The sequence below is a fragment of the Rhinatrema bivittatum genome, chromosome 12 (assembly GCF_901001135.1).
Source record: "Rhinatrema bivittatum chromosome 12, aRhiBiv1.1, whole genome shotgun sequence".
NCBI classification, from domain to species: Eukaryota; Metazoa; Chordata; class Amphibia; order Gymnophiona; family Rhinatrematidae; genus Rhinatrema; species Rhinatrema bivittatum.
In genome coordinates this window covers 56452003-56464639 of record NC_042626.1, presented here as the reverse complement: position 1 = coordinate 56464639, position 12637 = coordinate 56452003, and the positions used below count along the sequence as shown (strand labels likewise).

Genomic DNA, 12637 nt, shown 5'->3' with positions numbered 1-12637 from the left:
CTGTCCTCAAACTGATGGATGAACCAAAGCAAAATTGTTTCGTTAAAACGGCAGCAGATTGTAAGGAAATGCAGAAGGACCTTGTGAGTGAGACTGGGCATCTAAATGACAGATGCAATTTAATGTGAACAAATGCCTAGAAATGCATGTAGGAAAAAATAATCTCAACCACCTGTACACGATGCTGGGTTCCATATTAAGAGTCACCACCCAGGAAAAGGACCTCGAGGTCCTTATGGACAGTACCTTGAAATCTTCAGCTCAGTGGGTGGTGGCAAATAGAAGGTTAGGAATTATTTGGAAAGGAAATGAGAACAAAACTAAAAATAGCAGAATGCCTTTGTATAGATCCAAGGTGAGACCACACCTGAGTATTGTGTGCAGTTCTGGTTGCCCCATCTCAAAAAGGACCTAACGGACATAGAAAAGGTGCAGAGAAGAGCGACAAAAATGATAAAGAGAATGGAGAGAGGCTAAACAGATTGGGGATCTTTAGCTTGGAGAAGAGACTACCGAGAGGGGATATGATTGAAATTTTCCAAATCATGAGTGGGATGGAACAGGTAAATAGGGAATGGTTATTTATCCTTTCAAACAACACTGGGACTAGGGGACACGCCATGAAACCAGCAACCGGCAGATTTAAAACAATGTAGGAAGTATTTTCTTTCACTCAGCGCACAAACTATGGAATCTGTTGCCAAAGGACATGGTCAAGGTAACTTAGTGGGGTTCAGAAGAGGACTGGACAAATTCCTGAAGGAAAAATCTATATACATTGATTGGCCAAGTAGACTTGGGAAAGTCAGTGCTTATCCCTGGGAGTAGGCTACAAGAAATAGATCAACTACTGGGGATCTGACGGGTACTTGTGACCCAGACTGACCACTGTTGGATCAGAATGCTGGGCTCAATGGACCTTGCTCTGACTCAACATGGCAATTCTTACGTTCTTATCTTCAAATATGCTGTGTTCAAAACCTATGCATGACTATTGAGTATTGAGGAAATGCTGTGACTTTGGTTTGGGATGACCTTATGCTATTTGCTGTTCCCACAGGTGGAAAAGTGAACCATTATGCCATACCCTCCAGCAGAAGATGCATTTTGGTGCTGTGAGGATATTGGAAACTCTGTTGATTTCTAAAAAAAAACAACAATATATATATATATATATATATGTATGTATCTATCAGAATCTTTAGGAAGTCCAGCCTTCCTTTCCTTGCCTTGCGTCAAAGGGAATCCCTGCATTTGTAAACAAGATGTCATAAGAAGTGTTGTTGATTAGGAAGAAATCACCATATCGGGGATTGGGGGGGGGGGGGGGGGGAGTGGAAGAAGTGAAAAATAAATAAATACAGTTTTTTCAGTGAAACGTGCAGCTCACAGGGTCTTCGCTGGAAGTCATGTTGGCATAGGTGGGCTCCAGGACAGAGGGTGCAGAAGGGAGTCAAAGAAATGGTTTACATAGCAAGTAAGGCCCATCTTTAGTCACTGTGCACATTAGATAACGTGTTTATTGAGCGCTGCGCAGGGGGATCTGGCCAGGGCAGGGTGCACTTGATGTGCTGGTGGGTACGAGAGATTAGGCAGCAAGGGGTGACTCAGGAGTTTCCAACTCCACGGAGCGGGCTGCAAAGTCTCATCCACCCCATCTCCAGACCGGAGGCTCATAGAGCACAGCTGGGGTAGCAGAAGGGCCAGGGGGCTCTTGGCTGGGGCTTTCTTTCTTCCACATCAGGGGAACACATCTGCAGGTAAGCTGACATGTTTTTTTTATTAATTCATATATACTCTGCCTAGGACTTTCTGGAAACTGTGAGCAGGGATGAGGTGGGGAGATGCTCACCTGGGGGAGAGGAATACGCAGAATCTTCAGGTCTGCATCAGGTTCAGCCCATGCGTCTGGAATCTTGTTGGCGTCTCCAAGTTATTCAGACCCCTTCTTTCTCTGCATGTTACTTGAGATTGTTCCTGAGATCAGGGTCAACTCTGCTAGTGTCTGAGACACCATCGGGGCAGCTGTCAGGAAGGAAAAATCTCCCCCTCCCCCACCATTCCTTCTAAACACACGCACCTCCCAGATATTAAGTAAGCTGATGTCTCTTCATTCTGAATTTAGTGTCCTCCTCCCCCTTCCATGTACTAGCAGCATTGATTGAAAGTCAATGTGGTGCTTACAGAAGCTGGGAGAGAATCAAATACAAGTGGAGGGATTCTAAGTAGACCCTACCACTCTTACCACACTTAGGGCTTTCCAGAGTTTTGCATCTAGAACCTCAGAAACACGGAATCTGACGGCAGACAAGGACCCTAAGGCCCATCTAGTCTGCCCAGTTTACTTCCTGTTCCAGTATCATAGATACCAGACAATCTCTGACTGTCCCTTCGCTTCTTTGCAACTTAAGCATCCTCTGCATGGATCCCAGGATTTCTGGAATTCTCTCACTGTCTGTTTTTGCCTTCAGCACTTCTCCTGGAAGGCCTCTCCATGCACCCATTACCCTTTCCATGAAGAAATATATCTTAATATTCCTTTTGAGTCTACTCATTTGGAGCCTCTTTTGTGACCTCTTGTTTGAGAAACCTCTTTCCACTTAAAAAAAAAAAAGGGTTTGCTTCTTGTGCATTGTTTATACCTCTGAGATATCTGAATGTCTCCGTCATATCTCCCTCTCTCTAGGGGGTGCACATTCAGGTGCTGAAGTTTCATGTCAAAGGTTTTTGCTGCAAACACTGTCCCATTGTTGGTAGCCCTTCCCTGGCCTGCTTCTCCTCCGACTATATCCTTTCCGAGGTACAGACTGCAGAGTCTGTCTACAAAAAGACAGGGAGTATGGAGAACTGGGGAGGGGAGGTAGGGCGCGGTGGGGTAAGGACTGGACATAATGAAGCAGAGAGAGTTTGGGGCTGGGTTTGAACATGGCGGGAACTTCAGCAAAGCTTCTTCTCTGAGAGGAGTCTCTCACCTGGTTTGGATCCTGGGATGACTCTGGAGGAGAGAGGCAAGCCCTTCTGGTGTGTTATAGTTGCCTGTGTTCCTCTTTCATTTCACAGAGCTTTGAATAGCACTGATACCCCTTGTCACCCTCCCCCCTTCCAATACAAAATCTGAAACCTGCAAACCAGGAAGGTTGAACTGTATAAGATCAATCAACCAGGAAATGGAAACCAAAGTTCCAGGTCTTGCTGAAGGCCCTGGCTTCTGTTCTCTGAAAGGGGAATTTGAGAGCCCAGAGACTATGCATGGCTCAAAACTCTCACTCCCTGCACAATTCCTGTTAACATTTCTAAATTTAAAGAAAGGGTTGCTTGCTTTCCCCTCAATTTCTGTCAATCCTGTGAATGCAGTAAGAATACTGTACAATAAAACCTGTCTAAGAAGGACACAGTCTAGTAAACGCAACCCTGTGTTAAGGCTGATCTTTATGCATGCACTGTCTCCCTCCTTTTACACATCTAATTGATGGATACGTTCAGAATCCCACAGATAACATTAAAATGGTCAGTGGTCTTCATCATAAGGCATATAGGAGCAGACTTAAAGATCTAAACATGTAAATCCTGGTGGGAAAGAGGGAAAGAGACATTTAAATACCTCAGAGGAAACAACGGAAAGGAGGCAGTGGAATGAGGGGGTCTTGGGATGAGAGTGAGTCAAGAATAATCCAAGGAAAGATTTCTTTACAGAGAGGCTGGCGGATGCATGGAAAAGCCTCCCAATGGAAGAGGTGGAGAGAAGGACAGTACCTGATAAACACAGGGGATCTCTGAGGGGGAGAAAGGGTCTGTAAGGCTGAGCAGGAGATGCGGATGGGCAGGCTGGACGGGCCGTATGGGCTTTATCTGTCATCAGGTTCTGTGTTCCTGTTTCTATATTAAACACAAGTTCTGACCTACATTTGATTCCATCACATGGGCAATCCCAAACCCTCCCTTTGGCATACAATCACACTCAAAAACAACCAAAAAATAGAACTAGCAGAGAAAGTACGGAACCTAGGCGTTATAATCGACTCAGAACTAAGCCTAAAACAACATATATCATTAAAAGTGAAAGAAGGATATGCCAAACTCATGATTCTCAGAAGACTCAAACCACTGCTAACAACTAAAAACTTTCGTACAGTACTACAAGCACTGATCTTTGCGAGCACCGAGTACTGCAATGCCTTACTACTAGATCTACCATACACATCACTCAGACCACTACAAATCCTACAAAACACCGCAGCAAGAATTCTGACCGGAAAAAGTAAAAAAGACCACATCACAGAAACCCTAGCCGAGTTACACTGGCTACCAGTCGAACAAAGAATCCATTACAAAACACTTTGCACCATACATAAATTAATACACAACGAAAATGCAGACTGGCTTAACACGGCCCTCCGAGTTCACGTACCAAACAGAAATCTAAGATCAGCTAACAAAGCACTCCTTACAGTTCCATCAATTAAAACAGCTAGACTCACACAAGTAAGAGAGAGAGCTCTGTCCCTAGCAGGACCCATACTGTGGAACACCATGCCTTTAGAGTTAAGGTTACAAAGTGACAATAAATCCTTTTGAAAACACTTAAAAACCTGGCTATTTAAGCAAGCGTATCAAAAAGAGTGGGGGAGTAGAGAAACCGGCGAAGTGCGTGGTAGGAAGAAATGAAAATGAATATCAAACATACACCAACACAATCAATATGTGTGTAGCTGTATTTTATTCTATATTACTTTATTTTATCATCATTCACGATAAGATAAAGTGACACTTATAAAGTTAGTATTGCTTTTATTTCTGAAAAAAAAAAAAAACTCCAAACAATATTGTATCACATTCCAATTATTTTATTATAAAAAACTATGTACCGAACCGAGATGGCACTTGTGTAAATTAATGTCTCAGCATCCCTATCGTTATGTGCCCACTGTAAACCGTTGTGATGGAAGCTACTTAACGACGTCTTAAAGTCTTAAATAAATAAATAAATAAAATAGAGTAACTCTGCCTTGGGTCTTGACACTCTGTTAACTTGCCAGTCAACACATTCTTGATCTGTCCAGCATGTGAAAAAAATAATGGCTTACAACCAGTCCAGCACAGCTGCTGTTAATGCTCGCAGCTCTAGACAAGTTAATCACAAAGTGACAAGGTCACTTGCTCTGAGAATCTTATGGCCAGTGGTTGAACACAGCGAGGTTAAGTAACCTCTCCAGAGTCAGACATTGATTTCTAAATGTTAAGAACAGAGGGAGAAAGAAAGACATAGCCTTAAAATACTTTGATGACAAGGCGGTTTTAGAAAAATGGGGACCATCTGGGGCCAAGCAAGAGTAGGAGGGTTCACTCCTCAGTGGGAAGAGTTGGCGACTCTGGAGTGAAGAGTAGGGCTGGGATTTGAACCTGGATCTCCGTACTGCACAGCTCTGATCTGCTCACTAAGTTATGTTACTAGCTTTATACTGGGGACATCACTCCCTCATATTAGTATACCATCTCTGCTCCTGTCATGAGTTTGTTTGGTGTCTGAGGGGTCACGTGATAGAGGGTTTCCCCAAAGAAAAGACTTTCTGTTTGACAGCTGGCCAGAAAGGAGGGAGGGGAACCCTCTCACAGGCTTATCTGAGGCTGGCCTGACTTCTTTCCACATAGTCAAGGATTCCCTGATTAGGAAGGAGCCAGAAGCAAAAAAACGTATTTCTTGGTCTTGCAAGCTTTAGCTCCCCCTAGGGGCATCAATGCAAATCACACACATGCGATAGATCCCCATACAGACACCAATATGATTATCACCCAATGGGAGCATTGGTGCAGTTATCAGAACCTTATTTATTTTTAGGTTTTTTTTCAGGCACTTCAAAACAGGTTACATTTAGATACTGTAAGTATTTCCCTGTCCCAGAGAGCTTACAGTATAAGGACCTGATGTACTAAGGTTTTTCTTCTTTAGTAAATCAGTCCTCAGTGACTTGCCCAAGGTCATAAGGAGCAGCAGGATTTGAACCCTTGCTTCCCAGCCCACTGCTCTAACCACTAGGCTACTCCAACTCTTATTGAGATGACCATCTCTATTACTATCTCTATTTCATTTCTCTCAGACCTAGGGAAGCCTCAGATGTAGGGTTACCAGGCCACAAGGGACAGGATGAGCCAGTCCTGGATTTGCCTTGTTGCACCTATGGACTTGCAATTCCAGTGTGTCTCAGAAAACTGGGACTCTTTGCCCTAACAGGATGCTGCCTAGACTTCTCAAGGAGCAAGAATGGCTGCGTGTAGTTTCTGTAAGGTAAAGTATTTGCAGGACCAGAAACAAACCGCATGGTCAAACAATTATAAGACCAGCTCCACGGCCCTGATTCTCCAACCCTAACTCTTATCGTTCAGTTTATAATGCACAATCAACCTGAATTGCTGAATTTTCTTGCTGTTGTTGCTTAAAGGTATTGGGTTATGATCTATCTGGGCTGAGGTGACCTTGAAAGACAGCAAGTGTGAGAGACTACACCTGAATACAACATGGAGGCTTCAGGCCAACTCCAAGAGGTGGGAATACATTTACTGTATAACAGAGTACTTGGAAATGGAATGCTTTGATTGGGCAGATGAGATTACACGACCATGCAGCAAAATTGAACTAGCCAGATGGCCAATCCAGGATCTCTCTTTGTCTTCTATTTGTGGCTTTCAACACTTTTGGGAATGGCATCTTGTTTTTGAGAGCATGTTGCATAGCAGAACACAGATTTTCATGAATTAATTGTCACTGGTTACTGAGCTGCCCTCAGGCACATGCAGCACTCTCTTCGGGTAACCAGCCAGCCATTAACTTAGACCTGACTATTTTCTCTGGCTTTCCTCAGGCTGACTATGAAGCTGATCTAGAGGGCACACTGGACGTGGAAGGTTATGAGGACCTCAAGAGGAAAATATCAAAGTTGTCTGTTGATGAAGAGGAGAGTAAGTAACTCCAAGAGATGTGGGTTTGTAAGGCAGTTACAGGGTCACTCACCCTCACTACTGTCTGCTCTATCAGGGCTGTAATTCTATGGGTGTTAGTAGTGGATCTGAGGTCTGATTGTGTGGAGGTTCACAAACTGGCCTGGGCTTTGAAGTGGTCAGTAGCAGACCAGTAGTCTGATTCTGCAGGCATACACAAGAAGATCTGGGTTCTACAGTGGCCAAGAGCGCACGTAGTTCTTTTGGGGCATATCCTGAATTCAAATTTTGTGGTTTGTTTGCTACTGAATATGAATATAATTTGCTAAGAATTCACTAGTGGAGCTGAGTTCCATATGGTTTAGAATTAGACCCAAGTTTTGTATATTTGTGAGAGAGGAGAGGGCTGCACAGACTACAGTCACATACTGAGGAATTATATCATCCAAACCCAAATGTTCATACCAGTCTTTCCTACTCATTAATAGTCATCTATACCCTGTTTAAAGCTATTCGGTGCTTTTGCAAACACACCCTCACTATGTAGGAGGTTCCAGAGTTTGACCATCCTGATCATAAGTTGACTAATGGGACTGAGCAGTAAGGTTATCAGGTTGAGCGGTAGAGTTATCAGACAAGATAAGAAGTTAGAATAAAATAGCCCTGATATGAATTATTGAAACTGTGTAGATGTTCTTGAGCACATTGATGTGAGCATGAAGGTCCTATAGGAATCAAGAAGGGGTCTCCAAAAAAGTCTTGGTGACTTGGTAAGTAAGGGAAGCTGTTGGAACAGAAGTGCTGTATCCGGGAAGTCCACAGCAGCTCTGGGGTTCAGCCATCAGTGTGATGGCTTCACAATACTACTCACTAGTCCCCTAGTTCATATAGATATCTGCCTGCCTAATGCTGCAGCCTTTTTATGTAGGATCTGGAGCTCATTCTGGGTTGTGGGACAGCAGGACTTTCCCCCATGAGCAGAAGAAGTCTAGATTTGGACTGCAGAACCTAATTCGGTGAGTTCAGACCAGCAGAGGTGGCAGCCAAGGGATGAGATCATTGCTAGCCAGACTTTTAACAGCAAAACACATTAACGGGCTCCTCCTCCTCCTGGTCTGTATTTTTCAGCCACTCTTCGTGGCAGAGGAACCGCGGAACCTATGACCTGACCAAGGGAAGGCGAATGGAGGGTAACCCTATGGGCAAGGCAGGAAGATATCAGGAAAAAGAAAGAAGTATGTGTTCATTCAAGCAACCCAACAGGAGGCGAAGCAGAGTGGGTTCCAGTGGGTCGAGTGGAGAAGGGTGTGGGGAGAAAGGAAGATCAGGTGATATGGGGCACTGGGATTGCCAACTGGTTCTATGTCAAACACACCCAGCACATTCATGGATTTATAATTCTGTTTTTCTTAGGGAAATCTATGGGAAGATCAGGATTACAAGTCCCTGTGTGCAGTAGGATAAAACCAGTACTGGATGAACCCTAGATAAGGGGATGGAGTTGATACTTAGCTGATATTGAAAGAAGGGACTGTGTGATCTTGAAGGCTTGAATTGGCCTAATCAATGTAAAACTGGTGATCATTCAGCAAGTCATTTTATCCTTCCCCTCCTTCAGTTTATGCATCTGTAATTCCAATTTTTTGTCAGCCCCTTTGGAAGACTTCCCACAGACTAGCATTTTTTTTAAATAATTCACATTTTTATTGGAAAACAAATTCAAACACTTATTCATTCAAAGCAAGAGTAACAACAACCCAAACATTTGCACAGATTTCTAAATAATCCTTTCCAACCAACCCACTCCCCTCCCTTCACCTACCCATACAGAAACTCATATGGTCCTGTTAAAACAGATACATATGAATATGAAAAAAATAAAAAAGCAGAAGATTTTAACCAGTCAAATAGGGTGTCCATACATTTTCAAACTTCTGAAAAGCGTTTTCTGACCACGGTCAGTTTCCCCAGATGCAGATAAATTGGAGAGAGAGCTGGGATCTCTGGGCTTTCCCAAAACACTGCCAAGGTGCGTTTTGCAGCGATATGTAGATATTGGTTTTAGATTATGTATGCTGATCTGTACATCACTTAGTTTCCTCGGCTTAGGCGATTAATAAATCCCAATTTAAAAAAAAGATTAGACAATAAAATAAGCATCCAGGATTTCCACCCCGGAGGTGGTGGTATGCATGTTTCTGAAGCATAGCACTGTAGTTGTACAGCTGGTTGGGATTGCTCTTGCATACAAAGCACCCTAGAAAGCCACATTATGATTTTCCATATTATTTTATGTGGGACCTTGTAGCACAGATGAGGCAGCGATACAACTGGCTGGCCCACACACCACACTTTGGCAGACGGCTCTGCTCATTCTGTCTACCGGGTCCTCAAGGTGCATGGCAATGGGAAAGGTTTCCTAGCCACACCCAAAGCAGCACCCCTCCCGGTCCTCAGCCGAGCCCTCGTGATGGCACACAGCACACGCCCGTTCTTTCCGAAGCCAATGCTCGCTGAGGTCAAGCGAGGAGATGTGTTTGGGATGAAGACAGAATCCACTCCTGGCTGATTCCTTTCTGTCTGTGGCTGGTCTGATGCGGTTCTGCCCTTTCAGTTGGCAGTGAAATGGGTCATAGAGGGCACGTCACTTTAGTTAAGTAACAAAAACAATAAAACAGAGGAGAAATGATGCAGCGGGAGGGAGGCCCACCTGCCCCTGTCCCAGCTCCCTCTGTCTCAGGGCTCATGCCTCATCATTTCACATCCAAAATGTTCTTTTCAGTTTTACAAAGTGAGAACTACCGTGAGAGGTGCCTTTTAATGCGGAAGATGTATAAAGAGCACTCTGCTCGTTTGGGTCTGCTTGCTGTGCTGTGCTCTCCTGCTCTTACTCTTACTCTCCCCTTGCATGCCGTTAGCATTCTCTTCGGCTTCTTATGATGACCCTTTGTCCTTGAGTTTTTCATTCTATGGAAAATATTTCCTTCTGGTATCCTATTCAAGCCTACCAGACGCCTGAAAGTTTGTATCATGTCTCCCCTTTCTTTATCTCTATTATTTCATAACCAAGTGATTCCTGATCAGATCATGTACCTTACTGTGCATTTAACTCCTTATTAATATGTCGACACAAACCTGTCCTAGGGATCCAATTGGGTTTTCAGGTATACATAATGAATATGCATGAGATAAATTTGCATATACTGAGTCTCTGTGGTATGCAAATGTAACTCATTGTGAAAACCTGACAGGCTGTGGGGTCTCCAGGACAGGTGTGGGAAGCCGTGCCCTATGGTCTTAGGATAAAGGGTTATACCCAGCTGCAGTACTATGGAACTATTTATTTATTTATTTATTTATTTATTTATTTATTTTTAATTTTTATATACCAGAATTCCTGTATACAATACAAATCAGTCCGGTTTACATGGAACGAAAAGATAGCCCTGGTCTGGGAAGTCAGATCAGGGTTTTTTTTACAAAGAACATTGAACAATAACATATAATACTAATAACATATAATATAACTACTATTGCTAACTAGTCTAGCTGTAGGTCTGCCGTTCAGAGCTGTACTTATATTTGCTAGTGACATTATTTCTAACTATACATCCTAATGAACCACCCAAACCCCTACCCTGTTAGAAGCTGCTCCCATTCTCCCACATCCCCAGGCATGTCAGAACATTAATGGGACCTATTCCCTCTTTCCCTACTAAGTTAAGGTCAAACAGTATAGCAGAGGAGCTTAGACTAGCCAAGGTATCTATATCTGTCAAATCTCTAAAGCAATCCTTTCAATTGTACAATTACACCTTGCTGATGTTGTGAGTGAGCCTACCCCATACAGGTTGCCAGCTCCTATATTTACTGTCAACCAATTACAAATGCCACTCAATTTACTGTGCACACAAACCACTCCGAGCAGGAACTCGGCCTCAGGCCAGTGCCAGAGATTGCTGGTCCAGGATTGGAGGTGGTTTTCTGAATCTTGGAATAGGATTGGTCTCCCCAGGTCTTGGGTCCACACTCAGTCAAAAGGGACTATATAAGATATTTCAGGTAACATTCAGAAATATCACTGCAGCCATGTTCCATCTCTAGTCGCTGGATTCTGGCGGGTAGGGCTACAAGTGCTCAGGTAGGCGGGTAGTATGTGCGCATGTGTGCTACTTGTGGTGGTGGTTGTGGTGAAGAAAGGGGTGCCACCTCCTGTTTTGCAGGCTTTTTTTTCCTTCTGAAGACTAGCAGCAAGGACTTGGGGGAGAGCACAATGAGCACTGGAGAGAAGAACAAGACATTTATAAGGACTGTTTTAAGACTGGGGATGGGAGTCATTGGAGGGTCAGATATATAAGCTATATTGGAGTAGTCTACAGAATGCAATATTAACAGTGATTAGTGGAGAACCTCAGAGTACCATGGTCACCAGCATCATGATGCAGGGATGGAGATAGGGTGGCATCCAAGTTAGGCAAGAAAGATGGAAGGACATAAGGGGATCATGTGTACATGGGACCAAGATGCTGCTCTTACAAGTGCCGCATCTTGACCCAAAAATCTAAGAATTGTAGGAGCTTCAAGTTGCAAGGACCCCAGCGAGGGAACTCCTGTATCTCCTTCTCCAGGGTTCGCTGGCATTATCAGTGCCTGCATTTTGTCCGAGACCCTCTATTCGCTTCTGACATCCTTTGTGCTCTGAGAACCTGCATTCCCACTGACGCCCATGCTGACCCTGTATGTGGGATAAGATGTAGGCAGGGTAGCAGCTTCAGTGATCCATCCCTGCAGCAATAACCTGACTTCAGATGTTCTTGCAATGCAGAGAAACTTTGGTTTTTTTTATTATGACTACACTCTCCATACTTCCTACTTATTTCTCTGCTAGGAGTAATATTGACAGCCATAGCAGGTGGCATTTAGCCTGTCCTTCCCTCCAAACCCCATTCCCTTCCCCGCTTTGGTGTTAGGATAAAGAGAGCGGTGGATGCTTGGAATCACTCTCAGTAGAGGTATTAGTAAGCAAAATACGAACCACATTCAAAAGGCCAAGAGGTAATGGAGATAAGGTAGGGTCTGCCAGGACATAATAGGCAGGTTGGGTGGGCTAAGGGGGTCCTTATACAGAGACTGCTGCTGTGCACAGCTCTGAGGCGGTTAGCTTGAATGAGATCTGAGGGCACCCACCCCAACCTGGCTGACTTTGTTTAGGAAACACTGCTAGAGAAGCAGAACGGCACAGCTAATCTAACTGGTGCTCTGTTATCAAAACACGTGTCTTATCGCTTGCTTGGAGAAATCAACTTCTATGCCACAGCCCCTCTCCTGCCTTTGCCCTCCTTCCATCCCCACAGCCCAGCCTTTCAGCAGCGGAATGGGTCCAGCTCCAGTTTCTTAGGGAGCTAAATTTTAAGCTCGTGTCTCAGCAGGGTTTGGCCTGATTTAGCCTAAGACGGATAGGGCTGCAGTATTGGGCTGGAGTACAGAAGATCTGGTTGGGCCCAGTCTGGATAGTGGTGAGGAGGGCAGGATCCCAGCTGTAGCTGTAGCTCTGGGGATCCTGTCTTCCCAAAAAAATGAACCTCAGGCCATATGTGCTGGAGAGTTTCTCCCATTTTGTGTCTGTTGTCCAGTTGACCCTTCAGCAGTAGCAGGCTTTCTTCTTTTTACTCATTTTCATGTGACTTATGAAAGAGGGTGTGTT

General features: G+C 44.2%; 1 protein-coding gene across 6 annotated transcripts in view; it reads left to right on the top strand.

Annotated features, from left to right (window-relative positions):
- Positions 1 to 1514: 1514 nt before the first annotated feature.
- Positions 1515 to 12637, top strand: part of SLC4A1 (solute carrier family 4 member 1 (Diego blood group)) — a 34926-nt gene continuing 23803 nt past the window's right edge. The window contains exons 1-6 of one of the 6 annotated variants that reach the window (XM_029574104.1): positions 1518 to 1760; positions 2687 to 2800; positions 6438 to 6540; positions 6858 to 6954; positions 7862 to 7949; positions 8062 to 8168. In XM_029574104.1, coding sequence (XP_029429964.1) covers positions 6514 to 6540; positions 6858 to 6954; positions 7862 to 7949; positions 8062 to 8168 — 319 coding nt within the window. In that variant the 5' untranslated portion in view covers positions 1518 to 1760; positions 2687 to 2800; positions 6438 to 6513. Of the gene's footprint in view, positions 1761 to 2686; positions 2801 to 6437; positions 6541 to 6857; positions 6955 to 7861; positions 7950 to 8061; positions 8169 to 11049; positions 11075 to 12637 lie in introns of those variants that run through there. The other 5 variants (XM_029574106.1, XM_029574103.1, XM_029574107.1 and 2 more) reach the window with 5 other exon arrangements.